The sequence below is a fragment of the Ictidomys tridecemlineatus genome, chromosome 6, assembly GCF_052094955.1.
Source record: "Ictidomys tridecemlineatus isolate mIctTri1 chromosome 6, mIctTri1.hap1, whole genome shotgun sequence".
NCBI lineage: Eukaryota > Metazoa > Chordata > Mammalia > Rodentia > Sciuridae > Ictidomys > Ictidomys tridecemlineatus.
This window is the reverse complement of record NC_135482.1, coordinates 64,899,364-64,920,347: the sequence shown is the minus strand read 5'-3', so window position 1 is coordinate 64,920,347 and position 20,984 is coordinate 64,899,364. Positions and strand designations below refer to the sequence as shown.

Sequence of the window (20,984 nt, the reverse complement as noted above, 5' to 3'; positions counted from 1 at the left end):
AAGAGGAGAAAAGGAATCCACTAGCTACAGTTCAGGTGGGGAGGCCTGCAGAGGTGGACCAGGGGTAGTAACTTTGGTTTGGAGGACAGAGGTGAGACAGCTGGTTTTCTGTAAAATCCAACTTTAGGCAGTGAGGCTGGGGGGCTGAGGAGACACTGTGACCAAGGGGACCTGAGTGGATGTTGCCAAAGTAACTTTTTTTTAAAAAAAAAATTTTTTTAAGTTATACATGGGCACAATATCTTTATTTTGTTTATTTAGTTTTATGTGGTGCTGAGGATTGAACCCAGGGTCTCATACATGAGATGTGAGTGCTCTACCACTGAGCCACAACCCCAACCCCCCAAAAGTAAAACTTTTATTTTCCTGGGAGGTGGACCCTGGAGGCTGGAGGGAAGAGGACAGGGTCTTAATGCCATCACCACTCTCTCCTGGCAAGGGATCTGGTTTGAAGATCCACACCTGTACTCCAACTCCTGGATGCTGGGTCATCTAATCCCTTCCTCCCATGCCTGCTGTGACTATTTGTTGCCCTACAGCCAGTAGAGGTATGAAAGCAGGGGAGAAGAGAGCATTTGGGGGTTAGGACAGCCCATCCTTGTGCTGCCACTTGGGCTGGAGAGCTTTAAAAGCCAGGAAAGGGCTTCTTGGAGGAGCTCTGTTGAACAAATGATCAGTCTCCTCCAGCCTGTCCACAGGGGCAGAGAAGAAGCCTCCCTGCACCCAGACCCCACACTGAGCTCAGCGGGAGAGGCAGCCCTGCCTCCCTGCCCCCTCAGGGTTCTGGCTTGCACTCCCATTCCACACACCTCCAGCTCCCGCAGCCGGTGCAGCAGCTCCTGGCAGGTGCCTGGCTCCATAATGCCATCACCACTCTCTCCTGGCCTCAGGTTTCCAGGATCCCCGGCTGGCTGGTCCATGGCCTCTGATGTCAGGCTCTGGGAACAACTGAAAGAAACCCCAGCAGGCTACTCCAGGGCACAAGGAGGAGTGAGGGAGGAGGACAAAGATGAAACTCTTCCCTAGTCTCAGAGTTTAGATAGGTATGATCTATATGCTACAGACATTGTTACAAACTCACGGTCACCCAGGGAGATTCCTACTTACTCTTCCTATCTCGAGAATAGACCATTGTTTTAAAAATGCCTGTACTGTCTGATCCTAGCATAGGTCAGACAGACACTGAGCAAGGGACTAAAAATCTTGAATTCTCTACTGGTATTAGCCTCAAACTGACAAGTCAATCTGTGCCTCTATGTTCCCTATTTACAAAATAACACCCCAAATCACCTAATCTCAGTCAGTACTGGCAAACAAAAATATTAGGTCTGTAAGGGTATTAGAAAAAGTTAAAACAAAACAAAACAAAAAAACCCAGTCTTAGCTGTGGGTACAACGCATGCCTGTAATCCCTGCTACTCAAGAGGTTGAGGCAAGAGGATCACAAGTTTCAGGCTAGCCTCAGCAACTTAGTGAACACCTGTCTCAAAAAAAGACTTAAACCACATGACTATTATTATTCATAATAGTAGTAGTAGTAATACTAACACTAATTCTTCTAAAATAATATACATTAATATAATAGATACGGGTAAGACAACTGGGATTTTGTCCAGGGAATCAGAGGTACCTTGCTTGAGGCAGGTCTCAAGTTACTGGGGCCATGGGCCAAAACCCTGGCTTTGTAGCCAAAAGGCTCTAGCAGGCTCTTCCCAGTATAAGTTGGGTGAACTGAAAATTTGCTTGTTTTGGTCACTCACTTGGTCAACCAACTGATCTTCAGTTTCCCAATCCTGAGAAATGGGCAGGGTTTCCTGACAGGGCTATTAAGAAGTCAAATGAGAGCACTACGGTCTAATTCCCTGAGTTGCAACCTGCAAAAAGATCAATATGACTGACTCGGGCTCCTGTGAACAGAGTTGTGGGAGGGGCTTGGTGTGGAGACCTAGCCCTGGCTCATTTCACTTGCCAGATGACCCTGGAGCAAGGCACTTCTCCCTGGGGCCTCATCTCCTCCTGGATATAGTGGGAGGTGTCCTGCTTGCCTCCAACACTCCCTCTTCCAGCTTCAGCTGCCCTAGGCACCCAGCACCCTGAGTGGTATAGAGGGCACTGCCAATGAAGCCCCAGCAGACCAGCTTCTCTACACATGCTGGCCACTCTGCTGGGGACCTGACACCACTCCCTCCCTCCCACTTGGCTAGACCTTTCTGTCCATTCCTCAGGGCTCTCACTTCAAATCTGGATTCGGTGCTGCTCCTGTGTTAATTCTGTAATAGTCCCCATTAAGCTGTCAGCTCGTAAGGGCAGGGACATTGTAGTCATTTCTCTGTCCAAACCCAGACTCCTCCCAGTACGATACCTGACATTTAGGAGACAGAGTAATGATGAAAAAAACCTCATATGTCACCGACCACACAAACACAGCAGCGTTCTGACCCACACTGTGCTATGTGATCCCCCTTCAGACACTTGCCATCATTAGTTTTAACTGACTAGTCTTTATCTTCCAATTGAGTTTCAATTTCTCTGTTAGAAGAAAGCACTCACTTCCTTCTGCATAAAGATTATGACTTTTCCAGCCGATGGGAAGCCATTCTTGTTGTAAAAGGGTAAACACCCTTGTCTACCACTGACTACTCCATTGCTTCTTCCATGTCCCACTGAAGCCCCAACAAAAGTGGCTTAGAGCTTTTGTACTAGAAAAGAGGTCATCTCCAGGCATCTGAACCTCACTCTTGTCTTCCGGAGTGGGACACAGGGATACCCCTCCTACCTCTAGTCCCCATCACCACCATACACAGGCTTCAAAGGTCTTACCTGTCTCTGGCCCTCACCTAGGCTGGCACATTCACTCTGGCAGCCAGTCACCTCATCTGGGGAAAAACAGAGGGAGATGTCAGTCATGTACTTTTCAAATATTTACTGGGCTTATGCTGTGTGAGAGGTGCCAGGGCATAGGGGCAAACAAGTCCGAAAGCCCTGCCTTTATGTAGCTTCCACTCCACTACTGTATGAGGCAGACAAAATACAACACTGGACATAACTAGGCACCATGGGATGACAATTAGGCAGAGACCTGAGTAAAGTCCAGACAACATCCCAGGATGGAAAAAGCACTCTGGGCAAAAGGAAAGAGCCACTACAAAGGTCCCTTGCTCCTTAGCCAGGAGTTACTCAGCTAACATGCTTGTCTTTAATCCTCATGACCACAAAGGGAAGTAAACACCTATATTTTTAGAATTTGTTTACTTATTTATTGTAGGGCTGGGGTTTGAACCCCCAGCCCCATGCTGCTGGACAAGTACTCTACAACTGAGCTACATCCCCAGCCTAAGGCCTATATTTTTTTTAGATGAAAAAACTGAGGAACTGAGTATCTCATGTACTGCATGGTGCTGGAACTTTTCTTTTGCAATATGACATCTAAATCTAATAACCTTGACAGGGGGTACCAGCCTGAGAAAAAAAGCAGGCTCTGGAGGAATAAGACACTGCTGAAATCATATGGCTAGAGCACACAGCACACTGGACAGGCCTGAATGTCCCTGCTCCTCTGAAGCTTCTGTATACACATCAAGTTATACTACCAGGGGGCTGGGGATGTGGCTCAAGCAGTAGCACGCTCGCCTGGCATGCGCGGCTCGCTGGGTTCGATCTTCAGCAACACATAAAAATAAAATAAAGATGTTGTGTCCACTGAAAACTAAAAAATAAATATTAAAAAAAATTCTCTCTCTCTTTCTCTCTCTCTTAAAAAAAAAAAAAAGTTATACTACCAACTTCACAGAATAACCTACATGCAGGCTCCATACAGTCCCAGGGCCCTGGTGTAGAGACTCCTGGAGCTTTGCAGTTGGATAGATCTGGGCTGAAATCCAGACTCTGAAGAAGTCTCTTTCCTTGCTTATAAAATGTGGGTAAAGATACTTAGTTCAAAGAGCAGTTGGAGGATAAAATGAGAGAATGGATGCAGAGCAGCCAGCATGACCTCAGTAACTGGAGGCTTTTCATATTATGGTGAGCTGACATGGGATTATAATAATAATTTTCATATTATGGTGAGTGCCAAGCCTGGGGTTGCTGTGGAGCCTGATGTTACTCTCAGCTGGCATATAGGCAACACTGGGTCCCAGCTCCTCACCCTTAGGTCTCAGGGGCACCTGCAGATCTCAGGTACTACCCAGCCTGCCCTGCCCTCTCAGGCTCCCTCCCCAAGTCTCCCCCAGCTCACCAGCCCCATGGTGGACCCAGCCTTCATTGTCTCTGCCTCATACCCTAGAAAGGAATTGGCTGGAGGTTTTGAGGCCAGAGGTAACAGGCAAAGGGAGAAGTCTTCTTTCTGTGTGTGTGTGTGTGCATACCACAGTGAGAAGGGGGCTTCTGAAAAAAATAAGAAAAGGAAAAACTGTGTAATACTTATTTTTAATACTCTACAACAATTGAAAGTTCTTTTGTTTTCTGTTATGGTAATAATGCATTGGATATAACTTGGTTTGCTCTGACATTATCAAGTTTGACAAATTTAGAAATATACAAGCCTGGGAAAGAAAAATAAAAGAAATTCAAGAAATATTCTCTTTTCCATACAAATAGGTGAGAACCAAAAAAGGCCTCAGGTTACCTCTACCATTCAACCATTTCCACCCTTGCTCCTCAACTCTGGTCTTTGGACATCATCTTCTCTCTTCAGTGAATAACTCCCACTACCCTAGACCTGGCTCTAGTGATCACTAGTTTTTCCCTTGATTCTACACTATTTGTTTCCCCAGAGGCAATTCCCAGGAAAGAGAGGAATCGGGATACATATGTTTATGAGCATCTATGTGATGCTCATAAGAATAAGAAAGCTGGAAATGGCAAAGTAAGGGAATAGAACAAAAAAGGTTCAGAAAAGAATAGTGCTAAAGTTAGGGGAAGTCCCAAGTTTTGTGTTCTTCACAAAAACAAAACAAAATTAACACAGGATAAAGGATAAAGACAATTTAGTAGAATATCTTTTCCTAAAATAATAACTAAAAAAAACAGATAAGGATGTGAAAGGTAAAGATTTGAAGGCTAGCTGTGAATATTTTTCTTTTTCTTTTTTTTGGTGGTACCAGTGATTGAACCCAGGGCCTTGTATATGCTAGGCAAATGCTTTATTACTGAGCTACATTCCCAGCTCTTTTTATTTTGTTTTTAGACAGGGTCTCCTTATGTTGCTGAGGCTAGTCTAAACTTGCAATCCCCCTGCCTCAGATTCCTGAGTAGCTGCAATTACAAATGTGCACACCACACATGGCCTGGTTGTAGAGTAAATAGGATTATAAACTTATGCCAACATGTACGTGGCAGTTTTATGTACTAAAGAAGGTAGAGACCCAGCACACCATGCTAGCCAACCATTGCCACCATCCAAATCTGAGTCCTTACAGATCCCAGGGCAGGGTGGGCTGAGTCCCTCTGTGAACTATGGGAGGCCCTTTAGTTTCTAAGCCTCCCAAGGGTAACATTTCTCTCCTGCATACACTGCTCTGTAGGTCCCAGCTGGAGCCTGAGTAGAGGCTCCGGAAATGTTGGCTGGAGGAAGGCTGTGACTCAGCCCCACTTTGGGAGAAATGTTTTCTGCCCTTGCACCACGATGGTCTGGGCCAACTCAGGGTGGAGAGCCTTCTCTGTGTCTGCAGGGCTGCCATAAGCAGGAGGCAGAAAACTGTCAGCCTGACCGGGGAGGAACATTTCAACTTGGTGATGGGGAGGAGCACGTGCCTATGAATCCAAGTTTGAGATTTCTAAAAAACAAAAAGCAAAACATCAACAAAAACAGCTAGACATGGTGGCATAAGTTTATAATCCAATTTACTCCAGAGGGAGGAAGGAGGATTGTGAGTTCAAGGCCAGCCTGGGCAACATAGTAGAAACTCTATCCCCAACCCCCAACCCCACCTTTCTGTAGTATTGGGGGGTTGAGCCCAGGGCCTTGCTCCTGCTAGGGAAGCACTCTACCATTCAGTGACACATTTCCAGCCTGATCTGGTCTCTTAAAAAACATTTATATTTTAGTTGGACACAATATCTTTATTTTATTTATTTATTTTTTACATGGTGCTGAGGATCGAACCCAGAGCCTCACCTGTACTAGGGGAGCACTCTACCGCTGTGCCACAACCTTAGCCCTTCCTTAGTCTTTACACCCTCTAGGGACTAACACCTCCACCTCCAAAACAAAGCCTAATTAGGAACTTGGTCTTTCAGGGTCTCCTAAGTCAGTTCCTCAGTGACTCTCCATGTGTGGTGTCAGTACCCAACTCAGTGTCCAATCATCCTCTTCTCTCAGGACCCATGACTCCTTCTCACAGCCTCTGTGCTCAGCCCTATGTTGATCCTGGGAAAACCTGGGCCTGAGCCTTTCAGATGGTCCTGGTTTCTAACATCCTCCTGCATGGCCTCACAGCACATCTCAGATGTTGGGTCTGGAATTCTCCCTATAGCCAGGCTGGGTAGGAAATTCTAACTTGAACTGGAGGCTTCTCCCTCCAGAACTGCCAGTGAGAGGTTTTTGCCTCCACAAAGGCCTGATTCAGAAGGAGGTGACCTCAGTGCTGAGGGAAGGGAGGGGCAGGGAAAGGAGGAAGAACAGAATGCTCTCTCCTTTAGAGGGCGTGGGGGGCAATTTTAAGGCATCAAGAGACAGGAACGGGAAACTGCTGCTCAGAAATCTCTGGGTAACCTGGAGAAGTTGTTGAGTGTGTGTGGATGACTGCTATCTCTTTGGCCTTGGTTATGTATAGCCTTAGTTTCATGCCACCCTTTTTGGTGGTGCTGGGGATTAAACCCAGGGCTTCATGCCTGTTAAGCACACACTCTACCACTGAGCCACAACCCCATCTTGAGCCCTGTTTCCTTTAAAGCCAGTAGTAGACAGGAGCTTCTAGGGCCATCCTGCCTTTCAGTCTGCCAGAAGAGGGTCTGCAATTCCTACCCATCTCTAAGTATGGTATGGGTAAAACTCCTCCCTAAACTCAGAGTCCAAATCTGGGAGCAGGGGCCAGAGAGGTGGCAGCAAGCCTGGTCTCCATCCCCCCTCATCCCTCAGCCAAGGCCCTCTGGCCCCTGAGGAGTCCCTCACTTCCCAGCTGTTCCCTCCAGAGTCCTACAGGGAGAGAAGCCAGGGGCTGGGGTGGGGGAGGGACTGGCAGCTGCAGGAAAACAGAGTTGGGGAAACTTAGAATCATCCCTAACATCAGCTAGTCCCCTTCACTCCCCTCCCCAGCTGCTTTCTGGAATCCCTTTCATCAGTCCCAGTGTCATACCCAAGTTCACTTGTAAACAGCAACTTCTTCACCCACAGCAAAGACCAGTCCTGGGCTGCCAAGGGAAAGGATATAAGGACAGAGGCCTGGTTCCCACAGGACACTCCTGGCTTGACAGTGGCCACTTAATCCCTGGCCAAAAACAGGGATTAAGTGGCCATTCTTTTAGCCCTAAGAATTTCAACTGGTCCCCTCCCCACCCCACCAGGGAAAGAGAGCATACAAGAATTTCCTTCCCTCCTCCTGACAACTGGCACCAGAGACACAACAGTCCTTCTGAAATGCATCTGTCCTTGGAGAAAGGGCCCATGCATCCCCCTCCAGCTTCCTCTTCACAGGCACTCCAAGAACCTTGGCTACCACCATGGTATGAATTCTTTGGAAGAAAATGGATAGTCAGATCAGCCCCTGCCCTTTCAGGTTGGTCAGGAGGAAGGGTAGCTACTTTAACAGCCTCAAAGCTTCCAGATTTCAACATTCTTTACTCCCCTTCCCTTGTCCACAGTATAACCCAACAACAAAAATAGCAGCTGCTGGGGTGGGGAGAGAGAAGGGGTTCCCTCACAATAGGTTTATTTATAGGACCTCACACCAGTGGTTCTGCAGCCAAGCGGCCTAGGCTCCCCCTCCCAAAGTCCTGACTAGGCCCATCCTAGCCCAGGAAAAGGAATGGGAAAAGCCACAAAGAAGGTGGCAGAGGCTTGAGTTTAGCCTAACTCTGCAATGTACTTCTTGCTGTGTGACTTTAGGCAAAATATCCAGTCTCTCCAGGACAATCTCCTTCCACCATGTGGAGATTGTTTTAGAACAATCTCTCAAAGAGTGGCTTGGGGATCCTGACGTCCTTTCAAGTTACCTATAAGGTTACAACTATTCTTTTCTTTTTTTCCTTCCCAAAACAATTTTCAGAGTTCTACTAAGACACTATCTATTTTTTTATTCTCATTCTCTCGTGATTTTCCAGAGGCTATGCTGTGTGAGATCGTCACAGACCAAATACAGAAGCAGATATAAGAATTCAGTTACCTTCTACTAAGTCAGACATGACAGACTTATAGAAGTAAACAGGGGACTTTTTTTCCAACGTTTTTTCTGTTTTGAAAAATATGTAATTATTTTTCATAAAATATATTAATATATAATGGGTTTATTGTTATTTTTACATGAATGAAATAAATGTTTAAAATTTTCAGGTCTCCTCCATCCCCACCACCACCCCAGTACTAGGGGCTGATCCTAGCTAAGCAAGTGCTCTACTGCTGAGCTACTTTTCTTTTTATTTTATTATTATTATTTTTTGTAGCTGTAGATGAAGAGCATGCCCTTATTTTATTTGTTTATTTTTTTTATGTGGTGCTAAGGATTGAACACAGTGTTTCATACTAGGCAAGTGCTAGGCAAGCACTCTACCCCTGAGTTACAGCCCCAGACCCTTATTTTTTATTTTGAGACAAAGTCTCACTAAGTTTCCCAGACTGGGCTCAAATTTGTGATCTTCCTCCACAGCCTCTGGAGTAGCTGGTGTGCACACAGGTGTGTACCACCATGCCTGAGTGGTCCTAAGTTCTAACTTATACTATAGTAAATATCAATAAGTAAAACACATATAAATGAAAGCTCTTTGGGGTTTTCGATTTTGAAGAATGTACTGGGGTCTTCAGACAAAAAAGTTTAAAAATAATTTTTCTGGTAGAATTTACTGTGATGAAAATGCTTAGTCTGGGCTGTCCGTGATGGTAGACAGTAGCTATAGGTGGCTACTGTGTATTTGAAATATAGGCAGTCCAACTGGGAACTGAACTTTAAAGTAAATTTTAGACAGCCACGTGTAGTTAGTGGCCATTGCTCTGGATGGTGAAGTTTGAGAAGACCCCTGAGATATCTTGGCTAGAACATTGTAGGTCAATGTTCTTCCCCACAGGGAATGAGAATGAGAAAGGATTAGGACTTGATGCTCATTCCTGTCCCTAGGCTTTTGCTTACACTATTTTTCACTCTCTGCCTCAACCAAAGGAAAGCCATGTCAGGCACATTGTCAATCTTGCTGGCTATATTATTTGTTGGAGTTGCTCTCTAATTCTCTGAAATAACTCTATTCCCTTTCTACTCTCCTCAAGCTTCTGGCCCATTACCTATCCTCCTGTTTTCCCAGAGGGTTAAAGCTGGCAAAGGGAAACTCCCTCAAACCTCCTGCCATCTTCCCAGCCCCATGGGAATCCTACCTATCCCCTCATTGCCTCTATTGCAACAGAGGGACTGCCTCTCCTCAGCCCAGGCTAGTCCTTCCTGACTCAGACAGCTTCTGTTCATGTCTTCAGAATGGACATTCTGAAGGGATCTTTCCCATTCACTTTTTTTTTTTAGTACTGGAGATTGAACCCAGGCACACTTAACCACTGAGCCATATCCCCAGCCCTTTTATATATTTTACTTTGAAACAGGGTCTTGCTGAGTTGCTTAGGGCCTCACTAAGTTACTGAGGCTGGCTCTGAACGTGGCATCTTCCTGCCTCAGCCTCCAAAGCTGCTGGGATCACAGGCATATGCCACTAAGCCTGGCTCCCACTTTTTTTTGTGTGTGTGTCTGTGTGTGTGTGGTGCTGGGGATTGAACCCAGGGCCTTGAGAGAAGCACTCTACCAACTGAGCTATATCCCCAGCCCTCTTGTTCACTTTTTAAACTTGTTAGGCATCTTTCATTTTAAAAACAATTCTTCCCAGACATTTATCCTGATACTGCCCTTCAAAGCCAAACTAAAAAAATAAAAAGCTGTCTTCTCATCTTTTTGTCAATCTTGTCCTATTTAGCAGTACCCATAACAATAAATCCAAATATTTTTCAGGCTTCATTGCCTTCTCAGGTATAAATGTCTCTGATGACTTTTTCCTCCTGCATTTTTTTTTTTTTTTGGTGGCACTGGGGATTGAACCAGGAGTGCTCTATTCCTGAGCTACATCTCCAGCTCTTTTCATTTTTGAGACAGAGTTTCACTAAGTTACCCAGGATGGCCTCGAACTTGAGATCCTCCTGCTTTAGCTTTTTGAGTCACCAGGATTACAGGCATGTGCCACCCCATCAAGCAGCACTCTTTTTTTTAAAGCTTTGAAATACAGTTCACATCCCATACAATTTACCTATTTAAAGTGAATGATTCAGTGTTTTGGTTTATTTTTCTTGGTACTGGGGATTGAATCCAGGGGGCACTCTACCAATGAGCTACATCCCCAGCTCTTTTTTTAAAAAATTTTAAAATTTTGAAATAGGTCTGCTAAGTTGCCCAAGCTGGCCTTTAACTTAGTTATTGGCAGACACAACATCTTTGTTTGTATGTGGTGCTGAGGATCGAACCTGGGCCGCAAGCATGCCAGGCGAGCGCTACCAATTGAGCCACATCCCCAGCCCCTGGCCTTTAACTTGTGATCTTCCTTCCTCAATCTTCTGTCTGGCAACCTGGGCATTTTTGCATTTTGGAAAATGCTTCCCAACTTGAATCTGATATATTTTTAATATTTTTATTTATTATTTATTTTAGTTGTAGATGGACACAATACTTTTATTTTATTTATTCATTTTTATGTGGTAGTGAGGATTGAACCCAGTGCCTCACACACTCACACACACTAGGCAAGTGCTCTACCACTGAGCTACAACACAGCCCTTTGTCTGATATTCTTGCTGATCAAATTAAGGTCATGTTTTTTGGGAAATATCACCAAATGTGCTTTTCTCAGTGATTGCATTGGGGTATGCATGAGGTCAAGATGTCTCACTACTGGTGATGTTTTAACCTTGACCACTTGGCCAGCTGGTATCTATTTGCAAGTTTCTCTATTGTAAATTTACTGTTTTTCTTTCTGTATTTAATAAATATTTTGGAAGGCAGTATGCTGTGATTACCCAACTATTCTGTTTCTCTTTAAAGTTTCATTCACTGGCCGGGCATGGTGGCACTTGCCTGTAATCCCAGAGGCTCAGGAGACTGAGGAGAATCGTGAGTTCAAAGCCAGCTTCAGCAATTCAGTGAGGCGCTAAGCAACTCAGTGAGACCTTGACTTTAATAAAATCCAAAATAGGGGTAGGGATGTGGCTCAGTGGTTGAGTGCCCCTAAATTTCATTCACTGATTTTAGGCTCTATCAGTAGATCTTGCTTGTATTAATTACTATGATGTTCCAATGATAATTTTCCATTTCCCTTATTTCCTGTAAGGAAGAATTGTCCATTCATTCCCATTTTTTTAATTTAAAAACTTACATTGTTACAATTACTTATATTATTATGAATTAACTGATATTTATTTACTATGGGTTGTAATCCAATACTATCCTCAATTATTTCGTTGTTTAAACTCTGGCTTTGGCCATTGAGAATCTTTCAGATTGGCTTATGTATCCTTTTAAAATGCCCTTTTATTTTGGCACTTCCTTAATTTCTGGCTCCATAAGATGTTTCAAGTTTTTTTCATATTTTCCCTGTCACAATCACTTTTCCAAGGAGCATTCTATTGGAGCGATTTTCTAAAACTATAAATCTGATTATGTTTTTCCCACTTCAAATCTTCCCATAACCTCCTATTGGTTTGGGGATAAACCAATACCCTCAACACAATCCTAGAAGTCCATTGGTCTTATCCTAAAGCAATTCTTCTGAAAAGCTTTCTTGGGCTGACATAGCACTCATTGGTCTCTCTTCTTCTTTTTTTTTAAAATATTTATTTATTTTTAGTTGGATATGATACCTTTATTTCACTTATTTATTTTTATGTGGTGCTGAAGATCAAACTCAGGGTCTCGCACATGTAAGGCGAGTGCTCTACTGCTGAGCCATGACCCCTGCCCCATTGGTCTCTCTTGTTAAAGTGACTCCAGCAGGATCCCTATTTCAAAAAGCAGTGTGTTCTGTGCAGTCCCTGTGAGGAGGGACTTCTCATGCTCTTCTGGAAGGAAAGTTCTCCAGGGAGGAGGGCTGCATTTCTGGACTCCCCCCACATCCTATAGGAGGATCACAAGTTTGAGGTCAGTCTGGGCAACTTAGTGAGACCTTGGCTCGAAATAAAAAGGGGGCTGGGGTTGTAGTTCAGTGGTAGAGCATTTGCCTAGCATGTGTGAGGCACTGGGTTCAATTCTCAACATCACATATTAATAAATTAAATAAAGGTCCATCAACAACTAAAAATATTAAAAGGGAGGGGGTTGGGGATGTAGCTCAGGGGTACAGCTCCCCTGTGTTCAATTCCCAGTACTACCAAAAAAAAAAAGAGCAAAGAGACACTTCTCAAAAGAAGACATACGAACAGCCAATAGGTATATGCAAAAACATTCGGCATCACTAATCATCAGGGAAATGCAAATTAAATTAAAGCCACAATGAGATAACCTCTTCTACCTGTTACAATGGCTATTATTACAAAGATGAAAGACAACAAGTGTTGGTCAGGGTATGGAGAAAAGGGAACTCCTGGCACACTGTTGAGGGGAATATAAACTAGTATAGTCATTGTTGGAAACTGTATAGAAGTGCCTTAAAAATTAAAAATAGAAGCACCATATGATCCAGCAATTCCACTACTGGGTATACAGCCAAAGAATATGAAATCAGTATGTTGAACAGAAATCTGTACTCCAATGTTAATTGCAGCATTATTTACAATATCCAAGAGGTGGACTTAGCCTGCATTAACAGATGAGTGTATAAGAGAAAATGTGCCATATATACACAGTAGAATACTATTCAATTTCAAAAACAAAGAAAATTCTGTCATTTGCCAAAACTGGATGAATTTAGAGGACATTATGCTAAGTGAAATAAGTCAAGCACACAAAGACAAAATACCACTTGATCTCACTTACATGCAGAATCTCAAAAAGTAGAACTCAGAGAAGCAGAGATTAAAATGGTAGCTAACAAAGGCTTTGAGGGGGTTGTCAAAAGATACAAAAATTTCAGTCAGACAGAAAAATAAGTTCAAGAGATCTGTTGCACATCATGGGGACTCTAGTTCACAATGTGTTATAAACTCAAAAATAGCTAAGAAAGTAGACTTTAAGTATTCTCACCCCAAAAGTGAGAAAATGTATATGCTAAATTGCTTGATTTAGCCATTCTGCAATATATCCATATATCAAAATATCATTTTGTACATCATAAATGTATATAATTTTCATTTGTTAATTTAAAATAAGATAGGCAAATAACTGTACTGCAAAGGAAGAACTTAAAAAAGTCATCAAGTGAATTGAGCCCCTAAAGACAAACAAGGTTTATATAGAAGGGAAAGAAGATCATTTGAAGGCACCAGAGAAGTGAGGAGGCAGAAACCTCATGTGTATATGTAAATGGGATGACTCAGTGCTGCTAGATCTAGGGGCACCTGAAGGTGAGTGTTTCCTGCTCCCCTCATCCAACTCACTTGTTTCCCATCCCTGAGCAGAATGAGGGAGTCAGCATCTTTTTAAGATCTTGGGCATAACTAGTGACATATGCTAGGTCCTATAGGAGAAATGGAGGCAGAGAGGCTCCTGGAGGTGATAATGGAGCTGACTGTTGGAACATCAACTACATATTCTCAAATCTGAGATGGAACTGTGGGCTGCGGTTGTGGCTCAGCGGTAGAGCACTCGCCTCTCACTTGTGGGTTCGATCCTCAGCACCACATAAAAATAAACAAAATAGAGATATTGTATCCATGTATAACTAAAAATATATATATTTTTTAAAAAAGGGACTGAGTTCTCAGGCTTTACCTATAGACCTAGGAAAGCTGGGTAGATATACTTCCAGCTCCTCACTATACCCATGACCCAGTGCCCAACTCCATATCCTGCTTCTTTCTACAAAAGAATTAGGCTCTGGCAGTTTTCTGCACTCACACAGCTCCAGTGCTACACCAGCCATCCAGCCAGTGCACAGATGTCACCTCCAAAGCTGTCAGCTCTGCTCCAGAAGACAGTATCTCTGGTTCACCCACAAACTTCCACTGGGTTATGCTCTTGTTTATGCTTACAAATGGGAGACAGGCTTCTGGATTCTGGTTCTGGCTTGGCATGATCCTTGGGGGAGTAGAGAAAAGTCAAGAACTCCTTTGGGCCTCAATTTTATTATCTTTAAAATGGAGATAAGTCTTCTTCGACTCTTCTCTCAGCAGGGCATAGAAGAGAAGGATGATATCATGTGTAGGAAAGGACTGCAGCTGAGAAGACAGGTCCCCTTGTGCAGAACAAGGGGGAGGGGAAGCCTGCCAGCTTTGATGTTGTCTTTCTCCATCAAGAGCTGCAGGCTTCCTGGAAAGGGAGGACAGAGGAAGGGAGAGCAAAGCCAAGAGCTTTTAGTCTTCTTCTAGCCTGGGGGACAGGAAGTGAGGTGCTGTCTACAGAGGAAATGAAAAGTGAACACCCCCCAACTTCCCTTTCAGCCTGTAGTGGAAAGCAGGTTCCAGCTTCAGCTCAGGCTTGGAGCTGGGGAAATAGAAGGCCACACAGTGGAGTGGGAGGAGGCACCATCAGCACCATCTGGCAGAGAATGGGGTCTCTGTCTTGGACACTGTAAGGGGCCAGGATATTGCACAGATTGGGGAAGAGATTAGAAGAGAAGCCAATGAAGCACTCATGTGTCTACATGGTACTATGTCTGCAGTCCTGGCTGGACTCCTGCCTCCAGCAATGTGTCATACAAAGCCCTGGGCACATTCCTCACATGCACACACAACTCTGTGTCTTTGCTCTTACTACACATCCTTTCTGTCCTGGGGTATGAACCTCAGGGCACTCTTACCACTGAGCTACATTCCCCAACCCTTTCAATTTATTTTATTTCATGACAAAGGTCTCACTAGGTTGCTCAGGCTGGCCTTGAACCTGTGCTACTCCTACCTCAGCCTCCTGAATAGCTGGGCTTACAGGCATGTACCACCATACCCAGCTAATTTTAATTTTTTTAAAGAGAAGGTTTTTTTTTTAAATATTTATTTTTTAGTTATAGTTGGATATAACACCTTTATTTTGTTTATTCATTTTTATGTGGTGCTGAGGATAGAACCCAGGGCCTTATACATGCTAGACAAGCACTCTACTGCTGAGCCACAACCCATAGCCCCTATTTTTATTTTTTAATTGACATACATGTACTGATTTATGAGGTACAATATTGTAAATCAATACATGTATTTAACCTGTAATGATCAAATCAGTGTTGCACACGTCCTTTCTTTGTAGCCCCTATCACAACTATAATTTTAGAACTGTTATTTGATGAATGTGAACTGTTTTTTGGTACTGGGGATGAAGTCCAGGGGCGCTTAACCTCTGACCCACATTTCCAGCCCTTTTTATATTTTATTTTGATACAAGGTCTTGCTAAGTTGCTGAGGTTGGTTTTGAATTTGTGATCTTCTTGCCACAGCCTCCTGAGCTGCTGGGATTACAAGCTCCTTTTTTTAAAATTTGAGACTGGGTCTCCCTAAGTTGCTCAGAGCCTAAATTGCTAAGGCTGGCCTTGAACTTGCAATCTTACTGCCTCAGACTCCCAAATCACTGGGATTATAGACATGTGCCACCATGCCTGACTGAATGTGGACTTTCTTTCTTTCTTTTTTTTTTCCTTCTTAAAGAGAGAGAACTTTAATATTTATTTATTTATTTTTTTAGTTTTCGGCAGACACAATATCTTTTGTTTGAGGATCGAACCCCAGGCCGCACACATGCCAGGCGAGCACGCTACCGCTTGAGCCACATCCCCAGCCCTAAATGTGGACTTTCTTGATCACCATTGTATCCTTTAGTCTAGCACAACACTGGCATACATTATGTTCTAGGATATTTACTGGCTGAATGAATAGCCTGGCCAGACCCTGAAAATTTCTCACAGGCTTGTTTGGGACAAAATCCTGACATCTGAATGAAGATCAGAATATAGAGTTGAATGACTCTGCTCATGGTCTGAGGCCAACTAGGGGAGCCTGAGTTGGGTGCTTTGGTCTGAATGTTTGCATCCCCACTTCTCTAAATTTATACACTAAAATCCTAATTCCCAAGATGATGTTATGAGGAGGGTCTCTAAGAGGTGATTTGGTCATGGAAGTGGTGCCCTCATGAATGATATTAGTACCTTTATAAAAGAGGCCCAAGAGAAAAAAAGAGGCTTTGTCTAATGAGCCAGAAACCAGGCCTTCACGAGACACCACATCTGCTGGCACCTGGATCTTGGATTTGCCAGACTCCCTAGGACATGAGAGCATGTGAGGTCTGGTCAGATGAATGTGGGGACTCTGACTACAAGACACTAAAGCCTTTACTCCTAAGAGAGCTAAGAGAGGCCCTTGTTCCTCCAGGATGCAGTGTGGCACGGTAGCACCACTATTCAGTAGCTAGTCAGGGGCACATCTGCATATTTAAGAACTGGGTTCATTCTAGTAAACTGGGAAGGAGGCAAAGTCTAGTTGAGAGCAGAGGCAAGGGTAAGAGGTTAGAAAAGGGGGAGAGCTTGAAGTAGATGAGGGTAAGGTTGGTAAATGACTCCTGGAATGAGTGCCTAGAGCTACTGCAAACAGGTTTTGGGGGTGTCTCAACAGATCCCTGCACAAAAGGACCAATTATATCCCCCACATCAAGCCAGCTAAGGGTAAGGTGAATCAGCCCCTGGGAACTCAGGTGCTGAGTACCCCAGGGCCGCACCCCAGGAGTTTCAAGGCCTTTTGCAGCCTTGTCTAGGAAAAGTCATTAATCCTCTTCCCAAAGGGTCTGAAGCAAATCCAGGCTGAGAGTGAGAATTGTAGACTAATCTCCCCTAAGTAGCATCCACCACTCAAGTCCTGTGGACAAAAGAGGGAAAATAGAATAGGGTCTTCTTGCCTTTAAAATAGCTATAATTTTAGGTGGACACAGTAGTGCATACCTGTAATCCTACTGACTCAGGAGGCTGAGGCAGGAGGACTGCAAATTTGAGGCCAGCCTCAGCAACTTAGTGAGATCCTCTAAGAAAGGAAAACCAAAATAAAAAATGGGCTGATGGTATAGTTCAGTAGTAGAGCACCCTTGAGTTAAATCCCTACTACTACTACTACTACTACTACTACTACCAAAAAAAAAAAAAAAGATATGTAAGAACACTTGCTTAGCAAGTATGAAGTTCAATCCTCAGTATCAAAATATAATATATATATATATATATATATATATATATATATATATATATATATATATACATTTCTATTTATTTAAAGCTTAGGGAGTACTGGAAAACTCCTAGAGCTCAAGGACCAGCATGAGGTTCAGGGTGCTGGGTCTGAATGTGTTCTTCTCAGAAGCTGCTGGGTTTTTAGAAATCAGTAATAACAGCAATGATAATTCACCTTAATAACAGCCTGGCCTCCTTGAGCCTCTTTCATCTACATAACTTCCAGTGCTGGGAAAATGGTAATTATGGAGCAGGTGCCACACCCCAATGATGATGTGTTATTAATCCATGAGCACTAGCTGAGAAACTGAGGTCCAGAGAGAAGGATCTTGCCTTGCACAGAGGAGGAGAGCTGTCCAGTGGGGAACTAGAGGTGCTGGCTCTACCACACCTGCTATTTCGGGAAGATGCTGAAGACAGGGGCACTCACTTCAGATCTGGGTTTGGTGAGAAGGTGAGGAAAGACCCCAGACATTTGACCCAAGTCCCTTCTCCAGGCCCTCAGCAGGAGTTCTTGAGCACCTGCACCACTTTCCCAGAGTGTGGCAAAGCCGGTCAATGGCCGCCTGAGCATCCTCACCATCTCTATGGTACTCTCAGGCATCACAGGCTAAGCAAGGGCTCAGTCCTTTGAACAGCTCCATACTACAGGCACATTCCATGATGAGGAAGCATCATGGCAGCTGGGCAGGGGGATCAGATCTAGAGCACATCAAGAAGTGTTCTTTTGGGCTGGGGATGTGGCTCAAGCGGTAGCGCGCCTGCCTGGCATGCGTGCGGCCCAGGTTTGATCCTCAGCACCACATCCAAACAAAGATGTTGTGTTTGCCGAAAACTAAAAAATAAATATTAAAAAATTCTCTCTCTCTCTTAAAAAAAAAAAAAAAAAAAAAAAGAAGTGTGCTTTTAGCTTAGTGGCTTCATTGCATGCCCAAAGCTCTGGGTTCAATCCACAGGATATTAAAAAAAAAAAAAGTGGGAATACTATTCTTGGGATCCCAGCTCATCTTTGTTGCCTCCATTCATCTTTGGCATTGATCCAAAATAATAAGCTCTTTCCTTTAGCAAGGTCTGTCTGGTCACTACCCTAGAAATTTGCAAAAAAAAAAAAAAAAAAAAAAGCCTAAGGATGCAAAGGTTAGGCAAAAAGTCAATAGACCAAAGCTCTTAGTGATAAAGAAGCAGCAGAATCAAACTGTAGCATAGAAGGAAGTGGCAGAAACCCAAATTAGTTTGGAAGAATAAAGACAGAGGCATTGCATATATAGATGCATCCATAGCCTACTATGTGTCTAATACTGTGGCAGATTCTGGAAATTTGTCTCAGCTCAAGGACAAATGTTAAGTGCTAAGCCAAGTAGTAAATAATGGCCTTATCCTCTACCTCGTCAGGACAGTGTCTAGGGGGAAATATTACAGGTCTTGTTCTAAGGGATTTAAAGTTTTTTTTCCTTTAGTATGTCAGAAAGCTAATCAGAGTCCCTGAGGGCCCTGGGATAACATTCTGACCCTCTAATTGCCAGATTCGATAACTGGCCTTCTCTGCTTTAAAATACAACAAAGCTCTCTCATGAATGAAAAATTACAGCAGAATGCAACCATGTAAAACTAGAGACCAGAGTCAAGAGTCCTACTTACACTCACCACTGCATCATTCACCACCATGTGAATCATTTCCCCCTCTGGACTTCAGTTTCCCCATTTTTAACTTGAGGGCGTTGGACTAGACTGTCTCTAGGATTCCTTCCAGCCTGTGGAAGCTCCACATTGTTTTGATGTGGTGGCAGATCTCAGATTGATTTACATAAATTTGCATGTTCAATCAGAAATCCCAAACTCCAAGTATAGAAAATCCAATCAGTCCATTAGCATAGCCAGACAGGCTGGAGAAGCCTGCCAGTTTCGGTTGAGGGTTGTCAAAGCAGACGGTGGTAGTAACGGTGACTTGGGAGGAGAGGGTGGGGAAAGCAAGAGTGGGAAAGGGCATTTGTTCTGAGAAATGCAGCTCTGGGGTTCCAGGACTGATGGGGTTAGGACCCTGCTCTGGCAATCAGGTAAGGGTCTTTCTTTTATCCTTCTACTCCTAACAGGGCCTCTGCTGGCCAGCCTCAGAGCCACACCCCAAAAAGGAAGATCAGCCTCTGCCTAGCAACAGCTGCATCCTTCACTCTGACAGGGACTCTACCATTTGCCACTTTCTGGGAAACTGACTTCCCTGGGAGCTTCCATTATCCATTTCAAGAGCTCCCAGCAGTGAGGAAGGTTTCCTTGGGGTCTGACCTAAATACTTCCTGCTGCAGCTTCACCCATATATACAGGAGAGAGGGGTTCCCAGGCCCAATAGAGCCAGCAGAGGGAAAAGCAATGCAGGAGAATATACCTCATATTCAACCAATCTGAAGGCCTCTCTAACTACTACCTCTCCTTCAACATTCCCCTTCACCTGGGAGACCAAAGATGAAAACAAACAAGAACGTAAGGCCTTTTGGCTCTTGAGCTGGAAAGCAAGTCCCAACCTGGAGAGAACCGACTCCTGAGAAAGCCCTACCCACAGGAGACAAGTGGGCTGGGAAAGATGGGGTGGGGGACAGCTTCTTGTTGCAGGAGCTGTTGAGCTGGCATGGCAGGGCCTGGGAGGCTGGCTGGACTAGGTGAGGGTAGCAGGGAAAATTCAGCCCCTTGCCTGGGAGCTGGGGTGGTAAGTACACAGAGGTGAAGTGGGTAGGGTCAGGGGGTGGGATGGGCAATAGCAGTGGGGCCCTCCTTGCCCTTTTCCCATAAGAGGGTAGATGAGTGTGCTATGCTTCCTGGCCCAGATCCTAAAACAAGTCCCAACAGCTGAGATGCAAACTGTCTCCTGGGAATCTGCTTACCCTGCTGGCCTTTGGCTGCCTCCTCCTCTCAACCCCTCCCCAAAGGTCCAAGTCAAAGACTGGCTGAGCCAGATGTCTCATCAGAGGCCTTGATGGGTGGGCCAAACCCAAGCAGGAGTTCATATCCCAAGGCACCAGGGGTGAGCAGAACAATGAGTATTCCTGGGCAGGACAAGGGAGTCTGCTCCTCTCTAACCTTAGTTCTAATCCTAAGCAACTATGACACCTCACACCTTAGCTCTGTGAGGTGGAACCAGCCTGCCAGAGGACCATTCTCACCTCTAGAGTTGCCTAATAGTATAATCATTCAATATCAAAAAGGGGATTTTAGAGCTTTCTAGTCCCACTGGTGAATTTAAAAAATGATGGAAACTGAATCCCAGAAAGGGAAATTGTCTTGGCAAGGCCATACAGCAGATTAGGAAGAGAAGGGCCCAAAGATTCTCTCAGCAAGTATATGTATATGTATGTGTGTCTTCATTTATGTATTTTGTGTGTGTAACTGGGGATTGAACCCAGGGGTGCTCTACCAACAAGCTACACCCCTGGCCCTTTTCAGAATTCTTTGGAGACAGGTTCTGAGTTGCCCAGGCTGGCACTAAATTTGTGATCCTCCTGCCTGAGCCTACTGAATTGCTGGGATTACAG

The 20,984-nt window shown here is 44.3% G+C and overlaps 1 protein-coding gene across 8 annotated transcripts in view; it reads right to left on the bottom strand.

The window, feature by feature from the left end:
- The window catches only part of Nckap5l (NCK associated protein 5 like), a 34,034-nt gene that overhangs the window by 11,320 nt on the left and 1,730 nt on the right, over positions 1 to 20,984 (bottom strand). For 2 of the 8 annotated variants that reach the window (XM_078014725.1, XM_005324927.5), the window contains exons 2-4: positions 4,235 to 4,383; positions 2,821 to 2,876; positions 810 to 948 (exon numbers count right to left, since the gene is read on the bottom strand). In XM_078014725.1, the coding sequence (XP_077870851.1) occupies positions 810 to 920 (111 nt within the window). In that variant the 5' untranslated portion in view covers positions 921 to 948; positions 2,821 to 2,876; positions 4,235 to 4,383. Of the gene's footprint in view, positions 1 to 809; positions 969 to 2,820; positions 2,877 to 4,234; positions 4,384 to 20,984 lie in introns of those variants that run through there. The other 6 variants (XM_078014730.1, XM_021726147.3, XM_078014728.1 and 3 more) reach the window with 5 other exon arrangements.